At 57.3% G+C, this 18,144-nt stretch overlaps 1 protein-coding gene and 1 pseudogene across 1 annotated transcript; one reads left to right on the forward strand and one right to left on the reverse strand.

The window, feature by feature from the left end:
- Positions 1–7,982: 7,982 nt before the first annotated feature.
- Positions 7,983–18,144, reverse strand: part of LOC136570473 (serine/threonine-protein kinase pim-1-like) — a 50,746-nt pseudogene continuing 40,584 nt past the window's right edge.
- LOC136570404 (serine/threonine-protein kinase pim-1-like) lies at positions 10,285–12,395 on the forward strand. Its single transcript, XM_066570882.1, is given in 6 exon segments — positions 10,285–10,824; positions 10,918–10,939; positions 10,942–10,967; positions 11,225–11,594; positions 11,822–11,998; positions 12,265–12,395. Coding segments are annotated over 6 exon segments (1,266 nt in total).

Raw genomic sequence — 18,144 nt, forward strand, 5'->3', positions numbered from 1 at the left:
AGGAAACCAAAGAGGAGGTGACACTCGGGCTGCCGCAGGAGGGTGAGTGCCAGAGCTGGGCCACAGGGTGGGTGCCTGCAGCCAGCTTGGCACATTTGCATCCCATCCCATCCCATCCCATCCCATCCCCTGGGCCATGCCCATGGACAGGACAGAAAAGGGGCCGGGCAGACACCCCGCAAGGGCCGTGCTCCATCCCCTGGGGCATCCCGGGGCTCTCCCTGCCTGGGGAGCGCAGGGCTGGGCCATGTTCTCCGGCCTCTCCCGCAGCCCCTCAGTTCTGGCTGTGCTCGCTCTTTGCCAGGTGCAGCCCTGGAGCGCACACAAGAGCAGGAGCCCGCCCGTGGCCTCTTCCGCAGAACAGCGCAGGTACCTGCAGCCATCCTCACCTGGGCTGGGCTTGCTGGCACCGCGCTTGGAGCATTCCCTGCAACATCCCTGGCTTCTTGCCCTTCTCCTACAGCTGGTTTGCAAATTCATGAGGAGAATTAGGGAGGAAGAGACCAGCACCATGGACAGTGGGCTCAGAGCCTATTCGCACATCTTCAAAACCAAGACCAGTGCTGCTCTGCTGGATATGCTGGTAGAGGAGGGCTTTTCCAACCCAAAGCAAGTAAGCAGCCTGTGGCCAGGCTTTGATCCTCCCAGGAATTGCTTGCTCTCCCAAGCCATGCCTGCTGGTCACTGGAACTCTTGGAGGCCATGGCAGCGTGGTGGCACGGGAAGCACTTGTCTGGAGAAGCTGGGCACATTCCTCCCTCTGGCCGCTTTCCAAGTGTCCCCGTGCCTTGTCCAGGTGCCCGCCCTGGTCAGGTACATCCACCAGTGGCTCCTGGCCAATCAGTTTGCTGAGCACAGGCTGAACAGGAGCCTGCTGGATCTGACGGAAGCACAGCCCGCTGATGTAGTCGTGACGCTCCTGCGTGTGGCCCCGTCCTGTGACAGGTATGGGGCCCACCTGCCCAGAGGGCTCAGGGCTCCCCAGCCCATCAGCCTGTACAGCCTGGCCCAGGTGTCCGAGCAACAGAGAGTTCCAGGGCCCTCTGGCTGCTCCCTTTGCAAGCCCTGGCATGTCAGGCCTCGAGCCTGCTGCCATGCTCCCTCGCTGCCCCTCAGGGGCCTGTCCCCACAGGCCTGGGCTGCCTGGGTGCTGCTGGCCAGTGGCAGTGGGCAGAGGCAGAGCTGGCAGCCAGCTCAGGTCCCCACTGCTGCCCAGGCCCCCGTGCTGTGTCTGAGACCCCCCTGAGACAGAGCTCTAACCCCACAGAGCTGCTTTCACCATGTGGAAGAGCATCATGTGCTCGCCCAGGACTGCAGAGGCAACGCTGCTGATCCTCCTGCATGTGCTGGGCAGCTGGCCCAAGCACAGCACGTGCACCTCCGACGGGGACAAAACGGGTGTCTTTGTCCTGGCTGTGAGTTTCTCTAACTGGCCTTTGCTGGCCCCAAGGCCGCCTCTCCAGCAGCTCTCCATCCCCGTTCCCCCACTGCATCTCCCTGCTGCAGGCGCTGGGCTGAAACCTGGCCCAGGGGCAGCTCCAGGCCCAGCAGGCCCCGTGCTCCCCCTGCCAAGGTCTCTCCGGGCCTCTCCCTGCCAAGCTCAGGCCCTGCCACACGGACACCTGGGCACTGAGTGCTGTCTCGGGGCGCTTTGTCCTTTGCAGGCAACCGTGGTGATGTGGAAGATCCTCCAGGTGCCCTGTGTCCCACATATGGTGACGGTCTATTTCCCCCGCCTCTTTGTGCATCTGCTCTTCCAAGTGTTCCTCAGCACTCTGGATATGCCAGAGGAGGTCGATGCCTTCTGGAAGGGATGCCAGGAGGAATACGGCCTTGCCACCAGCCCCAACAGGTGCTCCATCCCACTCCTCCTGTCCCTGCCATGTCCCTGGGCAGGAGCCAGCACTCCCAGCGTCACCTGGCCTTTGCTGTGCACGCAGGTTTGCAGTGCGGACCCTGAAGTCCCTGCTCTGCTGCATGCAGCACGAGGATGTGGTGGTGGCAATTGAACGCAAACATGGCTGGGACACGCTGTTGTGTGCTGACACCCACCACTATGCCGTGGCTCTGCTGGCCAGGTGAGAGCCCCTTCTCCCCACAGCCTCTGACATTTGTGCTCCGGGCCCAGGGAGCTCCACACAGTCCCCGAGTCGTGGGCCAGCGGGCCTTGTCACCAAGGGATGGCCAAGCAGACTGGAAAAGGCTGGCAGAGGAGGGTGCCCAGCAGGAGCTGCCTCCCAAATAGCCCAGGGCCCCTTGCAGGATGCTGGGGAAAGAGCAGAGCTCTGGCTGTCAGTCCTGGCAGAGCTTTGTCCCCCTAGCCCACAGGCTTGGCTCCTTTTTCTCCTGCCAGGGAGATGTGCTGTGTCTCCATCCCCTTGTGCTCCCGCATCGCTCGCTACCTGCTGCGGCTGCTCAGCACACAGGAGCCACGCTGGGAGCTGCCCGCCCTGGCCTTCCTTGTGGAGGTGAGCCTGATGGCCAGCGCTGCCTGGCTGAGCTGCCTACCAGCTCTGCCCTCTGGGAGCCGCAGCTGCCTGGGACGGTGCCCGCGCCCTGTGCTGCTGCCCAGGCCCAGGCCTGTGCGGCTCCAGGCTGCTGCCGGCCGGCTCCCCTGTCACTGCCCTGTGCCTTTCAGGTCCTCCAGTTCCTGGACTTGAGTCAGCGTGGTGCTAACAGAGTCCTGCAAATCTTGTCGAGGCAGCTGCACAGCGAGTGCAGAGAGAGGCGTCGCCTGGCGCTCAGGGCCCTTCTCGAGCTCATTGAGGAGCCCTTCATGGTGAGAAGGGGGCAGCGGCTGAGGCTGAGCTGGGGAATGCAGTCACTTGGGCTTGGCAGGGCTTTGGGTGCTGGGGCAGCTGCTCCCAGCTCTCCTGCCTCCCAGTTCAGCTGCCCCAGTGCTTCGGGACAGGCCTTTGGCCTCTGGGCCCTGCGGCAGCAGGATGGCATTTCACAAACTTGTGCTCCGCACAGACCAAAAAAATGTGGAGCCTGACTGAAAGTCTTGTGCAGTTCCTGTGGGATGCAGATGGAGAGATAGTTAGCATGACAGTCATGCTACTGAGCTTTATTATCTTGGACAATGACACACTGATGCCTGGCCCCATCACACTGCAGCTGCTTGAGGCGCTCCTGCCACTCTTTGACCACGTAAGGCTCACTGCCCCCAGCCACGGCCACTGGCTGCTGCCCGCACACTGTGTCCTGTGCATTTGCAGGCCTGCGCCAAGCTGAGCCCCGTGCAGCCGCAATGCTGAGGTCTTTTTTTCTTGCTTCCATACAGAACAATTGGCAGGTTCAGCTGCTCTCCATCCTGCTCTTCCGAACATTGGTGACTCTTCCAGAAAGGGAAAATGAAAAAAAGGCCCTGAAGACACCCCTGCACCAGAGCCTGCTGCCCCTCTTCTTCCACTGCCATGATGGCAATCAGCTAGTGGCACAGGTGAGGACTTGTGGGCTGCTGCTGTCTTCCTGGCAGGGGGCTCGGCTGCCTCCTGGCCTGGCACCTGCCGGGCTGCAGCCTCCTGCAGGCCTTGGCACAGGGACGCGGGTCTTGCGCCCTGGGCTGTGGGGCCATCTCCGTGTCTCTGCTGCTCTCCAGGCTTCTCAGGAATCGCTGCTTTGTGTGGCCGAGTTCCTGAAGAGGAAGGATCTTGAAAGACTGCTGAAGAGCCAGAATCTGTGGAAGTTCAGCGAGTGCCTGGTAAGGACGGCCTGGAAGCCCCAGCCTCAGCCCAGAGAAGCCCCCTGAGGGAGGTGCACAGAGTGTGGGGTTGGCAGCTGTGCCCGTGCCCACTGCTGCAGCCAGAGGCCTTGCAGGCTCTTCTCCAGGCTCCCAAGGGCCCGAGTAGGGGGCCGATGGAGCCCCGGCCCGGCGGGGCTGCAGGGCGGGCCGGCACCACGGCTCCCCGGGCAGCAGCCGGCCCCCTCTGCCCCCTCCCCTCAGGAGCCCTTGGCCAGCGGCTGCTGGCCGCGCCTCAGGGCTGTGTGCCCAGGGGAGGCCGGGGCCGGGCGTAGGCAGCGCCCGGTCCAGGGGCTGAGCCTGCGCCCAGCCTTCCCTCCTGCCGCTCTCTCCAGCTGGCAGAGGACAGCAGCAGAGCGGCCGAGCACCTGCGCCAAGCCCTGCCCTACCTGCAGAACCCACAGGAGTCCCTGCGAGCGGCGGCCATCAGGTTCACGGGTGAGCCACGAGCCCGGGCTCCCTCCCAGGCCCGGCCCGCCGCAGCTCGGCCCCAGCCCCGCCTACTGCCCCGGCAGCGCCAGCCGGGCCCGGCGCCTTGGAGCCCCGCCTGGCCTGGGCATTGCTGCTGCCGCCCTCTGGCAGCCGTGCCCTGGGGCGGCAGCGTGCGCCGAGGGCCGGGCTGAGCCCTGCCGAGCCAGCAGCCCGTGTGGCCACAGCGCCGGCAGCGCCGCTGGCAGGGAGCTGTGCCGCTGGCGCCCTCACAGGCTCTGTGTTCACAGGGATGGCCGCGCGGCACCTGAAGGGGAAGAAGGAAGAGCTCCGGCTCATCTGCAACGGTGAGTGAGGCCAGCGGGGGCTGCCGGGGGAGCTGCAAGCCCTGCCCCGGCTGCCGAGGGCTCTGCTCCCTGTGCGCACCAGGGCCGGCGTGGGCAGAGCACACACAGATTTCAGGGCCACTCGGGGCAATCGTGGCCAGCAGCTTTGGGCTGGTCCCCGTGGTCCCTGCTCCCTCCTGGCCATGGCTAGAGCTGGCTGCGATGGCCCTGCCAGGGCGCTCTCCTCGGCTCCCCGCAGATGCGGCATCTGACCATGGCTCTGTCCCTCTCTCTTTCAGCCCTTCAACACCTGACAGAGGACACCAGCAGTGCCGTGTCAGACGTGGCACTTGCAACATTGCATGTCCTCCAGGCTCTGCAGAGTGAGCCATATTCCATCTTCCAGAGGCTGCAAGATCAGCTCCGCAGGGCATGGAGGACTCGGCCTCGTCTCTCGGCGCTCGGCTGGCTGCGCTGCTGCAGCTCTGCAGAGAGCTGATGCCAGAGGCTCTGTCTGCTGGGACCACCTGAGCCAGGGGGAATTTTCCATTTCTTTCAGATTGTTCTTTTCTTCTTTCTGGTTGTTCTTTAGTATATCAATATAGAGTTTGTTATAATACACAGACTCCCAGGAGCTTTCTTCTGCTACCCAGGCTCTGCAGGGCTTAGGGGAAAAGGGGGACAAGGGCGCCTGGGCTCGGAGAGCTGCCCAGGGGTGCAGTGTTGCAGGGAAAATGGCCAGAAACCCCTTGGCCTTTGATGGTTCTGTGGAAGCTTTTGTGCTGGTGACATAGCGGCTGGGCAGGGGCCGGACCTGTGGGGATCCCTGTGAGAGCGGTGCCTGGAGATGGCCACAAGCCCTGTGCCAGGCAGGAAGCACCCTCTGTGTCCTCCTGCCCGTGTGCTGCTGGCTGGATTGCTGAGGGCTCCCGGCTGCCTCTGGATGGGGCTCCTCTGGAGCGGCTGTGGGGCTGCGGAGTGGGTTGGAGACAGAGAGAGCACTCACCCCGATGTTCATGTGGCAAACAGAGAGCGTTTTTTCTCAAGCCCTTCCTTCTAAAGGGTCTTTGAGAAACCCAGTCTGGATAATTTCATTGCTCTGATCACTGTGCCTTGTCAGATTCTGGCCGGTGAAATGCTGCAGCCCTGGGAGAGATGTGACTGGGCGAGGCCCCTGGAGTCAAACCAGGGCTGGTACATTCACACAGCACGAGCCAGCCTGCACTGTGACACACGGCAACAGAGTGCAAGGCACAGCTCCGGGTGCTCCCCAGGAACCTCAGCTCTGGGAGCACTGTCTGCCCCAAGCTCCAGGGGCTGCAGTGGGAGCCCGGCTGGGCTCTGCCCTGGGGCCATCCTGCAGGGACAGCTGGACACAGGGAGCATTCCCTTGCCACAAACAGCCAAGCCAGGGCTGCAGGGCAGCTGCTGCAGCCCAGACTGCACTGTTGTGTGCCGTGCTCTGGGGCTGGGGCTCCCCACCCAGGGCACTGGGCTGGTGTGCCACAGGAGACACAGAAGCTTCAGCTTCAGCCTAACTGAGGTGGGTGCGTGGGCTGGGAAGAGTGGGGAGGCTCAAGGGGATTCACAGAGCTCATCCTGCTGGAAGGACGAGGAAAAGGGAGAGGGAGCTCAGCAGTGAGGAGAGCTGAGGGCTGGAGAGCAGCTCTGAATGACACTAAAATCCCACTGGACCTCTGAGACATTGCTGCTCCTCAGGCAGTGACAGGATGAGTCCCTAAACCTGGGGCTCTGCCTTCCTCATGGTGAGGGGCACCAAGGAAGGCAACAGTGTGATGGAGACTGCAATGGGCTGAGAACTCACTGGGGGAAAAGAGGGAGCAGTTGGGAAGTAAAAGGCAGGTGGAGGAGAGAACTGTTCAGAGAAGGGCTGAGCTACAACTTGAGCAAGCTGAAAAATGTCATTTGGGGTCATCCCAGATTGATTTCATTTCCGAAGTTACTGAACAAGTTTATTTTCTGGGGGGTGTCATGTTTTCCCTTGGAGCTGTACACTCTGCAAACTTGAGCTGTGCTGCCAAAATGCTCAAGCAAGTCTGTGCTGCAGGTCACACCATTTTGTCTTTGGCTGATTCTGGCCCGGTGCTGAGCTCCAGCAGAGCCCTGGCAGAGCCCAGAGCAGCCTCAGCAGCCGCAGAGCCCGGCTGCAAGGAGAGAAAGCAGAAACCGCCCGTCAGCTGAAGGCTCCTGTGCCCTTGTCCCAGCCGCCCGCGGTGCCCAGGCCATGCTGGCCGTGCTCAGAGCGGTGCCCAGAGCTGCCCATCCCTGCTGCCTCTGGCACAGAGCAGGAGGGCAGGACATGTGCCCAGCCTGCAGCCAGCCAGGGCACATCCAGCCCTCAGCAGCTGCCCAGAGCAGGATGCTCCTGTGCTCGCTGCCATCTCCCAAAAGCTCTGATCCCACCCTGCCAAGCAGACGGGGACCCACCTCATGCCATCCCCCCCTTCAATGCTTCCTCTAGAAAAAGAAACATCAAATTATTGAAAATAGATTACAGACAATGGGGCAAAAAAGAAATAAGGTAAAAAATCTTATCTCTACCAGGGGCTTGAGGAAGGCCCAATCCCTGCATGCCAGGGAAAAACCCACCCACGGGTGAGGGAAGCCCAGGCTTTCTCCCTTCCCCCTGCACTGCCCCCCATAATAACAGTGACCCCAAAGCAAACAAGGGCAGTGGAGCAGCCCAAGCCCTTCCTTGCCTGCACAGCAAAGCAGCCCCTGCACAGCTTCTGGAGTCCCACCTCTGCTCCCACCATGGGGCTTTGTTTGTGTCGGGCTGGCTGCCCCAGCCCCAGCCCCAGACTGGGGCATGGTGGGTGCTGGGGGCTGTTGGCAGGGCCAGGAGCCCACTCCCATTTGTACCCACCCCAGCCCATGCCCCAGCCCTGCCAAAAGCAGCTGGGCAGCGGCTGAAGGATCAGCTGCACCCGCCCCAGCAAAGGGGGAACCTTTGGTTCCTGGCCAGGCTGTGCAATGCCCAAATCGGGAAGCATCCCCCTGTGTGTGGACTCATCTGCGAATTTCCTGTGGAGCCTGGTTTTGAAGAAGGTGCCAGAATCCAAGTCCATCATCTTCAGCTGGCCAGTGGGCAGGTCCAGGAAGAGGTTGTCATCCTTGGTGTCGTCCTCGCTGTCTCCAGCAGCAGCAGCCCCACCTGGTACAGCTTCTCCAGGGGCTCCTTCTCCTTCCCTGGGCTGAGACCAGGCTCTCAGGGTTCTGCCCAGGGCCCCAGCTGTCAGGGAACCAGGACAAGCAAAACCAGCTCAGATGGCAGCCACCAGTGCTGGGCAGAGCAGCTCAGCTCCAGCACAAGGGCTGTGTGTTCCCATCTGATGAGCCCTAGGCAGTGACACGGGCAGCACAAAAAAGTCTGGGTTCCTTTGCTTCTGATTGCCAAGGCATGTGTGGGGCTGTAACTTACCAGGGCCCTGCATCAAAGTGTGCCTGTGGCTCTCTCCCTTCTTCTAGGGCAGATGAATATCCTGCATCCCAAGATGACAGAACAGCTCTTCCAATGAGGGCCTTTCCACGTCCAGCGTGGATAAACACAAGATCAGATCTTGGCACTCTGGGCACAGAAACCAGAAACCGTCGGGCAGTTGAGAAGGCTCCTGTTGGCTTTGCCCCACTATTCCCATGCCCAGCCTTGCTGGATGTGCTCAGAGCTGGGCCTAAACTTTCCCATCAATTCCCTGTTTTGGAGGAGAGCAGGAGAGCAGGACATGTGCCACCTCCTCAGCAGCTCCCAGAGCGGGATGGCCACGAGCCCGCTGCTGTCTCCCAGCACTGGGATTCCCCCTGTGCCCAGAGATGAGGATCCACCTTGAGAGAGCCCTTGTGGCAGCGAGAGCTGATGGTCCCAGCTGATGTTCTGGCCCCTCCTGAAAGGGTGCTCCCCGCAGACCATCTGGTGCAGCAGGATGCCCAGGGACCAGATGGTAGCTGGCTTGCCATAGTACCAGCCAAAGTGGGTCCATTCTGGGGGGCTGTATGACCGTATTCCTATGGAATACAGATGGAGTTCATCAGGGGGATGCTGCTGCTCCCAGAGCCTGGCCCCAGCATCCCTGGGCATGCGGGGGCTGCCCCAGTGGCACACGGGGTGACCACTGCCCTCTCGCCAGCACCTGGGACTTGTGTACAGACTTGGGGTTGGGAAGGAAGCCACTGGTGATGGAAGAGGGCAGTAGAAACCCTGGCAAGGCCCAACCATGACAAGGAAGAACCCACTCAGTGCTGGTGAAAAACCATGCTGTTGTGAATTCGAATGAGGCCTGATTTTGAGAAGGAAATAGGCTCTCGTTTATCAAAACAAACTACAGAGGACAGGGAGTTTGAGATAAGCCCAAACTCCCACGCAACAACCCAAAGATAACAACATGTCCCAAACACACTGGGTTCCCCCCCATATAGTACCTCCCTCAGAAGGAGAGGAACCCCAACCCAACCAAACCCTCATTTTATAACCCCTCTCGGGTCCAGGATTTGTGGGGTTTGGATCCGCATGTTGACTGGTCATTTTCCGGTGTTCTCGTTAATCCTTATCAATATTCATTCTGGACCAATCATTTTCTCAGGGTGTCGAATGATTGCTCAAGTCCCCTGTCCAATCACCTCCCGCCCTCCTTCGACTATCACCCCCACCAAACCCTGGACTTCCCCTCCCCAGGACCCACAACAAACACCCATCAACTCTCCCCAAAACAACAATTCCCAACCCAGCCCCAATTCAACACAAATTGAATGTAATAAGTAGCAGTACGTTTGTTCATTAATTAAATCAATAGCTAAATAATTATACAATATAAAAGCAATAACTAAATAGCTAAAACCGCTTGATTCTTAAATGTGCAGCCACACATGGTTGCTTGGCTTGCAGGAATCATATAGTGCTTTGGGAATTCCATGGTAAAGATATACCTTATAAGGAAAAGTTCACCCAGAGGTCACAGAGGAAGGCTGTAACAACAATCCTTAAACTCACAAGAATTGCTTAGGCTTGCAGGAATCGTATAGTGTTCTGAAAATTCCACTGTATAGGTATGCCTTATAAGGAAAAGTTCACTCAGCGGTTAAAAGAGGAGGACTTGGAGCCTTCATCCCACGACCACCAGAAGGCAGAAAAAGACCCCCTAGCAACTGAACGGGGAAGCGCAAAAGACAGACCACATCATCCCTGAACCCGGGAGAAGAAGGCAATAAAAGGCAAACCTTGGGGATAGGAACGGTGCGAGCCTAGAGGAGCGGAGACTCCCGGCTGCCCAGCGCTGGACTTTGCTTATTCTTGCTTGCATAATTATAATAATAAAAAAATAATAATTGTATGATCCTTAAATCCAGTGAACTCGTTTATCACACCCATGAAATGTTTTGTCTCACGCAAAGAAGAAAGAAGCCACAAGCCAACACTCTTCTTTATTGCTACACTGTTTTCTTTGGTTACTTCTCTAATAGGAATGACTTTGGGGTGTGATTTGTTTGTTTCTCTCTTTCGTTCCTTGGGGCGCGCGGCGGCTCCTCCATTGGGTTCGCGGGGCAACGGAGGAACGGCCGCGAGCTCCGGCGGCTCCGCAGCAGCAGCAGAAGCAGCAGCAGACGCAGCAGCAGCAGCAGCAGCAGCAGCAGCAGCAGCAGCGCTTCTCTTGATCGGTTTTCAGCTCGACTTTTCCCTTGCTCCGCATCCCCTTCTCCCTCCCACTCACTGTATTCCCGTCCCGTCCCATCCCGGGCTGTGCCGTCCATGTTCCGCCTCTCCCAGCCCGGCTGATGCCGCGTCCCGCAAGGTGCCCCTTGGTGGGGCCACCCCGTCCCCGCCCCTACCCGGCCCGCCGTGGTTCCGCCTGGGCTGGGCTCTCTCCGTACCGGCTGTGGCGCCGCAGGAAGAGCTGCTTGCTCTGGTGCTGGCGGAGCATCGCGGTCTTTTGGCTCAGCCTGGCGCGGGCTCTGGCCCAGCCCCGGCCAAGGCCCCGGCCCCGAACGAAGCCCCTGCCGTGGTTCCGCCCGCAGCCGCTCCGCTGCCGCCCAGCTCCTGCCCCATGGCCGAGAGCATGGCCAGCAGCTTCCCCGCTCCGAGCTCCGCTGCTCGCCAGCTCGGCCGCCGGCCCCGAGCCGCCACAGCCTGGGGCGGCTCGGCAAGCAGCAGCGCGCTGGGCAGGCGGGTGCCCCGGGCAGAAGAGCGGGAGCGCAGTGCCGCCCGCACGGGCGGAGAAGCCTCCCCTGGAGCAGCTCTACCGGCAAGGCCTGCTGCTGGGCAGTGGCGGCTGCGGCAGCGTTTACTCCGGGGCCTGGCTCGCCGACGGCGCCCCGGTAAGAGACGGGGCTGGCTCGCAGGGCAGCGGCAGGCGGCGGGCAGCGGGCGGTGGGCAACGAGCTCAGCCCACTGCTCACCTTGGCTCGCAGGTGGCCATCAAGCGAGTGTCCCGGAGCGCATCTCGGAGTGGGCGCGGCTGGTGAGTGAGCGGGGCCAGCGGGAGGAGCCGGCGGGGAGGAGCCAGCGGGGAGGAGCCAGCGGGGCGGGCCGGGCGGGGCTGAGGCGAGGCCTGGCAGGGTGGCAGCCGGAACGCTGCGAGGGCAGCGAGCGTGGAGTGAGCGGGGGCCGCGCAGCGCCCCGGGCCGGGCCATGGCGAGCCGCGGCGGGGCCGGGCACGGGCTGCCTGAGGCGCGGCGCAGCATCGGCCCCGCTGACGGCATCGCGGTTCCCCCGCAGCGCAACGGCGCCCTTGTGCCCCTGGAGCTGGCGCTGCTGTGGATGGTGTCGTGGCCTGGCTTCCACGGCGTCGTGCGGCTCCTGGACTGGTTCGACGTGCCCGAGGGGTTCGCCCTGGTCATGGAGCGTCCGCAGCACAGTGAGGACCCCTGGTACTTCCTGCACGAGCGGCGGTTCCTGACGGAGCCCGTGGCGCGGGGGCTGTTCCGCCAGGTGCTGGAGGCCGTGCAGCACTGCAGCAGCCGCGGCGTCCTGCACCGCGACATCAAGGCCGAGAACGTCCTCGTCGACCTGGCCACGGGCGAGGCGAAGCTCATCGACTTCGGCTGCGGCACGATCCTCCAGGACACGTTCTACACCCGGATGTCAGGTGAGCCCAAGCCGGGGCCCAGCCGGGCAGCTGAGTTCCCCGCTTTGCTGGCAGAGGGGGAAGAGGGGGGAAGGAAAGAGGGGGAATCCTTCTTCAGCCAGCTGCAGCCAAGTTGCTTTTTGGCAGGGCAGGGGCTGGCTGTTGTGGAACGGGAGCTGGCTGGGAGGGAGGGAAGGAAGGCAGGAGGGAGCAGCATGGGCCTGATGAGCTGCGCCTGTGTCCCATAGGAACGCCGGAGTACAGCCCACCAGAGTGGATCCTCTTTGGCTGCTACCATGGCCAGCCAGCCACTATCTGGTCCCTGGGCATCCTGCTCTATGACCTGGTCTGCGGGCACCTTCCTTTCCGCACCAACAAGGACATCGTCCAGGGCCAGCTCATCTTCCCGTCCCCGGTGTCTCAAGGTGGGGATGCGCCTTCAAGGCACGAGGGGAAGAACGGGGTTGGGAGGGGCACCTGGCACATAAGCATTCTGCTCTTGCAGCTGGTGAGGAGGTGGATCTCCTGGGCTTAGCTGGAGGAGGTGGCACCTGTGCCTCTGTGCTGGTGTCCTCCGCAAGAGAGGATCAATAGGAAGCTTTTGGGTGCAGCTCTGAGCACTCCTGGTGTTGCCTGGGCACTGTGGAATGTGGGAGAGCATGGACAGGAGCCTTCTGGTTTCTCTCTGCAGAGTGCCAGCACCTCATCAGGTGGTGTTTATCAATGGACCCCACACACAGGCCATGCTTGGAGGACCTTTTTGAGCATTCTTGGCTGCAGGAGCCCTGCCTGGCCCAGGAGATAGCAGAGATGCATCCCTGAGCACAGTAGAATCCAGGAGCCCAGCAAGCAGCAGCGGCACGCGTCTCGTGGCACTGGAAGAAAACCCCGGAGCATTTCCCTGCGGCCGCGGCGCGGAGGAGAGAGCGCAGCCGAGGAGATGCTGCTTCCGCTGGTCCTCACGAGCTGTGGAGGGAGCGGCTCCGTACTGCCCGTCCTATTGGAGAAGTGGTGGCAGTGCAGTGAAGGTGACATGGATTGGGACAGAGGAAACATCCCCCTGCAGCTCAATGGCATCGTGATGTCCCCGCAAGCCGAGGCACAGCTGGCATGTTCTTCTGGAGCACGACGTGGAGCTGGGAACACCGTCCTGGACCTGGCCGCTGGCGGGGCAGAGCCAATTGGTTTTGTCTGCGGCCCCTGCCTGAAGGACACGCTCTGCACTCCGATGAAATCAAGATGAGTCCCCAGCTGGCGCAGGGGCGGGGGGATGCTGGTGCTTCCAGACACGGCAGGGCCCGGCCTGGCCACGTGCCGGAGGTTCTCTGCTCGGCGGTGCTGGGGAATATTAATTTTTCTGCCGGCCGCTGAGCTGCTTTTTGGCGGGACAGGGGACGGATGTTGTGGAAGGGGAGCTGGCTCCTGGCCTCGCTGACAGCTTCTGCCAGCCAGCCTGGCACGGGCTGAGGTGGGGGCAGCCAGCCTGACAAAAGCATCCATCCATGTGGATGGGGGGTGGCAGAGGGGGGGACGGGTTCTGAAGCCGTGCAGACCCAGCTGGTCTGCTCTGCAGGCCCTTGAGGAAGAGGTGCGTTTACGGGCAGGAAAGGTGGGGATTTTCCCCACCCCTGGACAGGTTTAATTCTCACATGGAGTGGTCAGACCCTCCTCAGGCCTCTGAAACGGTGAGAGGCTTTGTGCTTTTTCTTGTTTCCAGGTCTTGTTTTGGATTGACTTTCATGCAATTGTTCTTTTGTTTTCCAGGAGGATTACACCTGGTGCCCAGACCGGACAGGGAAGCGCCTGCAGCGTCCGTGGAGCGCGTCCACTGCCAGCGCTGCCCCAGGGGCCACGGTCTGCAGGGACAGCCCCTTCCAGAAGGACGAGGACCTGGTTTGGGATCGGCTCCTCTCCTGGCAGCAGCTCTCCAGAGGTGGGCACCCAGCTCCACAGCTCAGCTGGCAGAAGGGCTCCAGGCAGATGGCAGCAGGCACACGGGCATCCCGCTCTTGCAGCTGCTGAGGAGGTTGCTGTGCCATGATTAAGCAGAGGAGGTGGAACGTGGCCTGCCACGCTGCCCTTCTCTAAAAACAGAGAATGGGTCGGGAGGTTTGGGCTCTGAGCAGAGCCAGCAGCCTGGCCTGGGCACAGGCCATGGTGGGACAGGGGGACGGGAGCCTGCTGCCACTGACCGTGGCTCTCTGGTTTCTCTCCGCAGGCTGCCAGCACCTCATGCCATGGGAACGGCACCGCTCGGCCTGCCCGCCTGGGAGGGCTGGAGGGCGGCCGGTGTTCATTTGCTGTCAAAATAAATTTGTTTGGGTTTTTTTTGTCATCGTCATCATCAGAGCGTTTCTTTCCTCCTTTTCCAAGCTTTTGGCCTCCCTTTCTCCAGGGTAATCTTTTTGTGTCCTTCCTCAGCCTCTTGATCGCATTTGGCAAGGGGGGTTAAGCAACATGAAAAATTCAACAACAGCTCCTGTAGCCAACTGCAGCAGCTCCTTCAAGAGCCCCTTCCAGTGAGGTCTGCATGTGCCTTGTAAAAGGAAGTGCTTTGCAGCGATGGGGTTGTCGCCCTGCTGCAAAAGCTGGGAGGAACTCAGAAATGGCAAAATGCCAATTTGGCTCAACCACCACCCAGGTTCTTCATCTTTTCCCTCTGCTCCGTGATAGGCAGGCAGGGCTGGACTCCAGGAAAGTTCAAGTTCTTGGTGCTCCCTGGCATCAAAGTGATCCAGTAAACTCTTGTATGCAGGGACTGCAACAGGGCTACTTGTCAGAACCCAGGAAATTCCTCTGGCTGCCCTGGAGGACTCGAGCCCCTGTCCAGGGGGCACAGAGACCTTGGCACAGAGCCTAAGACCCCTGTGCCTTTGATTTAGCCCTTGGATAAAACGATTACCAACCTTATATGAAGAATTGCGAGCCATGAAAGTTTTAAGTAGAATGAAAATGAATTTATCATGGGGTGAAAAATAGATTTTTGGGGTTTCTAGATGGGGATTCAGGGGGCAAGTTGGAGCAATCGGGGTGTGTCCAGCCTTTCTCCTTCTTCTTCTTCTTCTTGGCCTCCATCTTCTGCTATGATGTTGACACTTTTAGATTGGTCTAGAGTAGAAGCTCACAGTCTAACATAGGTGATAGGTATTGGAAAATAATTGTAAATATCGTACATGTAGTTTTTAGTATAAAAAGATAACACCTCCTCGGAGCCGGCAGAATGCCTCTGACTGTCTTGCTGAGCGGACCTCATCAGGACAGGAGAAAGAATTTTATAGATAAGATACAATAAACAACCTTGAGACCAAGAACGGAAGAGCTCTGACTCCTTCTTCGAGCACCAGGCTGGGAGAAGAGACTTTCTAACGTATATCAGGGTCACTCTGACCAGCTAGAGATCCTGAGATCTCCTAAGAAATATTTTTTGGGTCCTTTTAAATGTTGTTATTTTCTTATATATGTTCAGCTGTTCTAAGAAGTTACTCGCAAGGTCTCTAGGAGAAGATTTTTTAGTAAATAAAGAAGGGGGAGTTGTGGGGGCCAGAGATCCAGCCAGAGAAGAACTTACTGTGCTCCCCTGGAGGGCCAACTCCTGACCCACTGACTTTTAGTTTGGGCGAGCAAATATGACCCCCAGCTGCCTTTGCAACTTTATGTTGATCCCCCAGTACTCATCGGTCCTTCCCTTTGTGTTCTGCCCCTGAGTCCTTATCCCATTGGTTACCAGTTTTGTCCCGCCCCTTGCCTTCCCTATATAATCCCGTTTTTCCCTGGTTCTGAGAGTTTCTGTCCCTGGCTCCCTATGCAGAGTGCCCTGCTCTTAATAAAGGCTTCTTCTCTGTGGAATGCCATGCAGAGCTCCAGCCTTTTTTCTCCGTGTCACCTGAAGAAGGAAGCTGAACATCACACGCTGCTCTGGGAGGAGGATGTGCCTGTGCCCCTGAGCTGTCCTTCTTAGGAGGCTCTTCAGGAAGGTTGTGGCACCCTTACCACGGCCACCCTGCCGCCACAGCAAGCAAGAGCCTCAGCAATGCCCTTGTTCCTAGAGGCTGTTCTTGTTCACTTGCTACCGATGAGTAATTTGGGATCACAGCCACCAGGACAGTCCTGGAAGCCCTGGAAGTTACCTGCTGAAATACTCAGCATCAGTCAATTAACAATACAGAGTGCAATACACATTCTCCAGCCACATGGCTCTGTCCCATGAGCTTCTCCGTGACTGGATGTGACATGTTTGGGGATTTCTGCTCTTTGGGCATTTGTTTCCTCTTGCATTTCATTGGAATGAGGCAGTTGTTGCATATAGGTTTTATGGGCAATTTTTTTCCTCCATAGGGAGAGTAGAAAAGAATACAGGGAGAGTAGAATAGAATACAGCAGCATGCCTAATTGGTTTATTAAAATCAATGAGTTAGAAAGTAGTAAGCAGCTATGGAACTGAGGAAAAGGGAATATTAATAGACTATGATAAAACACTCCACAGAATACACAGTTATGCTAAAGAGTCTCCTTCTCCTTTTGCAGAAAGGCCCCTCCCTGAGGACATAACCAGGGTGGTACAGAAAGCTGCATCAAGAGCTTGTGGGGGGAAAGGGAGTTCTTTGTGTTGTAATGCCTATGGAAATTCTGTGCAGTGACAGAGCTCTTGTAAGAGCTGTAAATTGGTACAATGCCTTCAGGCCTAAATTCAAGCTAGAAGCGTGCTCCCAGAGCAGCAACCTTTCTGTCACTGCTCTTGGACTGCAGCTTCAGAAACAGGCAAGACAGACCTCAGCTTAGAAAATCTAAAAGCTCCTTTTCGGTTCCTTGATCAGATTCAGGATATACTAGATTGCCAAGCAGTATGGATTCTATTTGCCACCTGTATGCCAGTTGTCTTCTGTTAATTGGGCAGTTTTCCTTATCTCTTCCACAGCCAATCCTCCCTCCAGAGGAGACATCTGCTGATAATAAGCTATTGAATGTCACTGCATGGCTGAGAAGAACTACAGCATCCCATTGGGAGATGCTCCGCCCAGAGGGAGGCGCCAAGCATTCCTACCCAGATATAATCTTGAAATTCTGGAACACCAGCACAGCTTCTCCTCTGGATTTCCCAGAAGAACAGCTGCCTCTTCCAGTGGATCTTCAGAGGAAGACTACACCTTTCTACAGGATCCCTGCTCCAACAGAACCACACCTGACACTCCAGGAGGGCTGCAGCCACAATTCCAATTGGACTGCTACCAACACCCTGACCCACAGGGTGTCAGGTTGTATTCTGACTCTGTCAGTGCTGTTTTGGTTTACTGCATTGTTTATTTTATCTTTTTATTTTCTTCCCTAATAAGGAACTGTTATTCTTGATTTTTACCTGAGAGCCCCCCTTAATTTAAAATTCATGACAATTCAGAAGGAAGGGATTTACATTTTTCCATTTCAAGAAAGGCTCCTGCCTTCCTTAGCAAACACCTGTCTTTCCAAACCAAGACAGAGGAGCCACCTGTGTTATACATGTAAATACGTAACACAAAAAAAGCAAGAGCCTCAAAAAGGCAAAACAGCTTGGTAATTTGTAGAAAGTAACTTGGATCAAAACCAAAATGTGTTAATAGATCGGTCTGAAGATGACATTCACAATTTTCCTGGTGATATTGTGCACTGTACTGTAACAGTGGATAGTAACTGGACATAGCCAGTAGGATAACTGGATATGCTTTTCAAACTTAGTATTCATTGAATTATTCATTGAATTCTCATCCTTCTGTACACTTCAGCTCTGCTGTAAACTTCAGAGACATTTTTTCACAAACTTCTAACAAGTTACTCTGGATCCATAATTCCTGAGACCAAAGGGAGTCCAAATGTCAAGTGGGATTACTCTTTCTCAAAGCCTGGAGTCACACAGAATGAAGCAGTACTTAAATCATCGTGTGCATCCCATATACGTAACAGTCCAGTTACTGACCATCTGCAAGAATTTTTTGACTTTTGCTACAAATTACCTTCAAGAATAAGCTACAAATAATATCTTGAACCTGTTTAAATTCAGGGATGGCATTACAATTGCCCTAAAAAATTCTAAGGGCACCTAGTGCTGTTGCAGTAATACAAGAGAACTGTAAGTGTGTATTACTAGTTGTTATTCATATTAGGTAAAAGTGGATCAGCTCAGCTTTGCAAAGCAAGAAACAAGTCATGGAGAGTTGAAATGATGGGGTTGGGACAGTGTAGCCAGTCTGCTTTTTGTGAGAGATGCTCTTAAGCAGTGGCAGTAGTAATGTACTCATCTCCTGTATCTGTGCTCCTTGTGATCTACTATCCACCTCTGCAATTTTTTCTGCTCTGTTTTTTTTCTTTATGTCTTCAGCTGAGTACCAAAAGGAAACACAGAACTGCAGTGTTGCTACCAAAATAATAGATCTTTTTTTCAAACTAAAAAATACCCAGGGCTTTTAGAAAACACAACAGAAGTGTTGCAAAGTATAAACAATAAAAGATATTGAACAGTATTTTGACATTACACTACATCAGCCAAAGAAATGGATAGTAGGGCTTGAGGAACAAGGATAGAAATGAAGTTTTGTTAAAA

This window comes from Molothrus aeneus, unplaced genomic scaffold (assembly GCF_037042795.1).
Source record: "Molothrus aeneus isolate 106 unplaced genomic scaffold, BPBGC_Maene_1.0 scaffold_34, whole genome shotgun sequence".
Lineage (NCBI taxonomy): Eukaryota > Metazoa > Chordata > Aves > Passeriformes > Icteridae > Molothrus > Molothrus aeneus.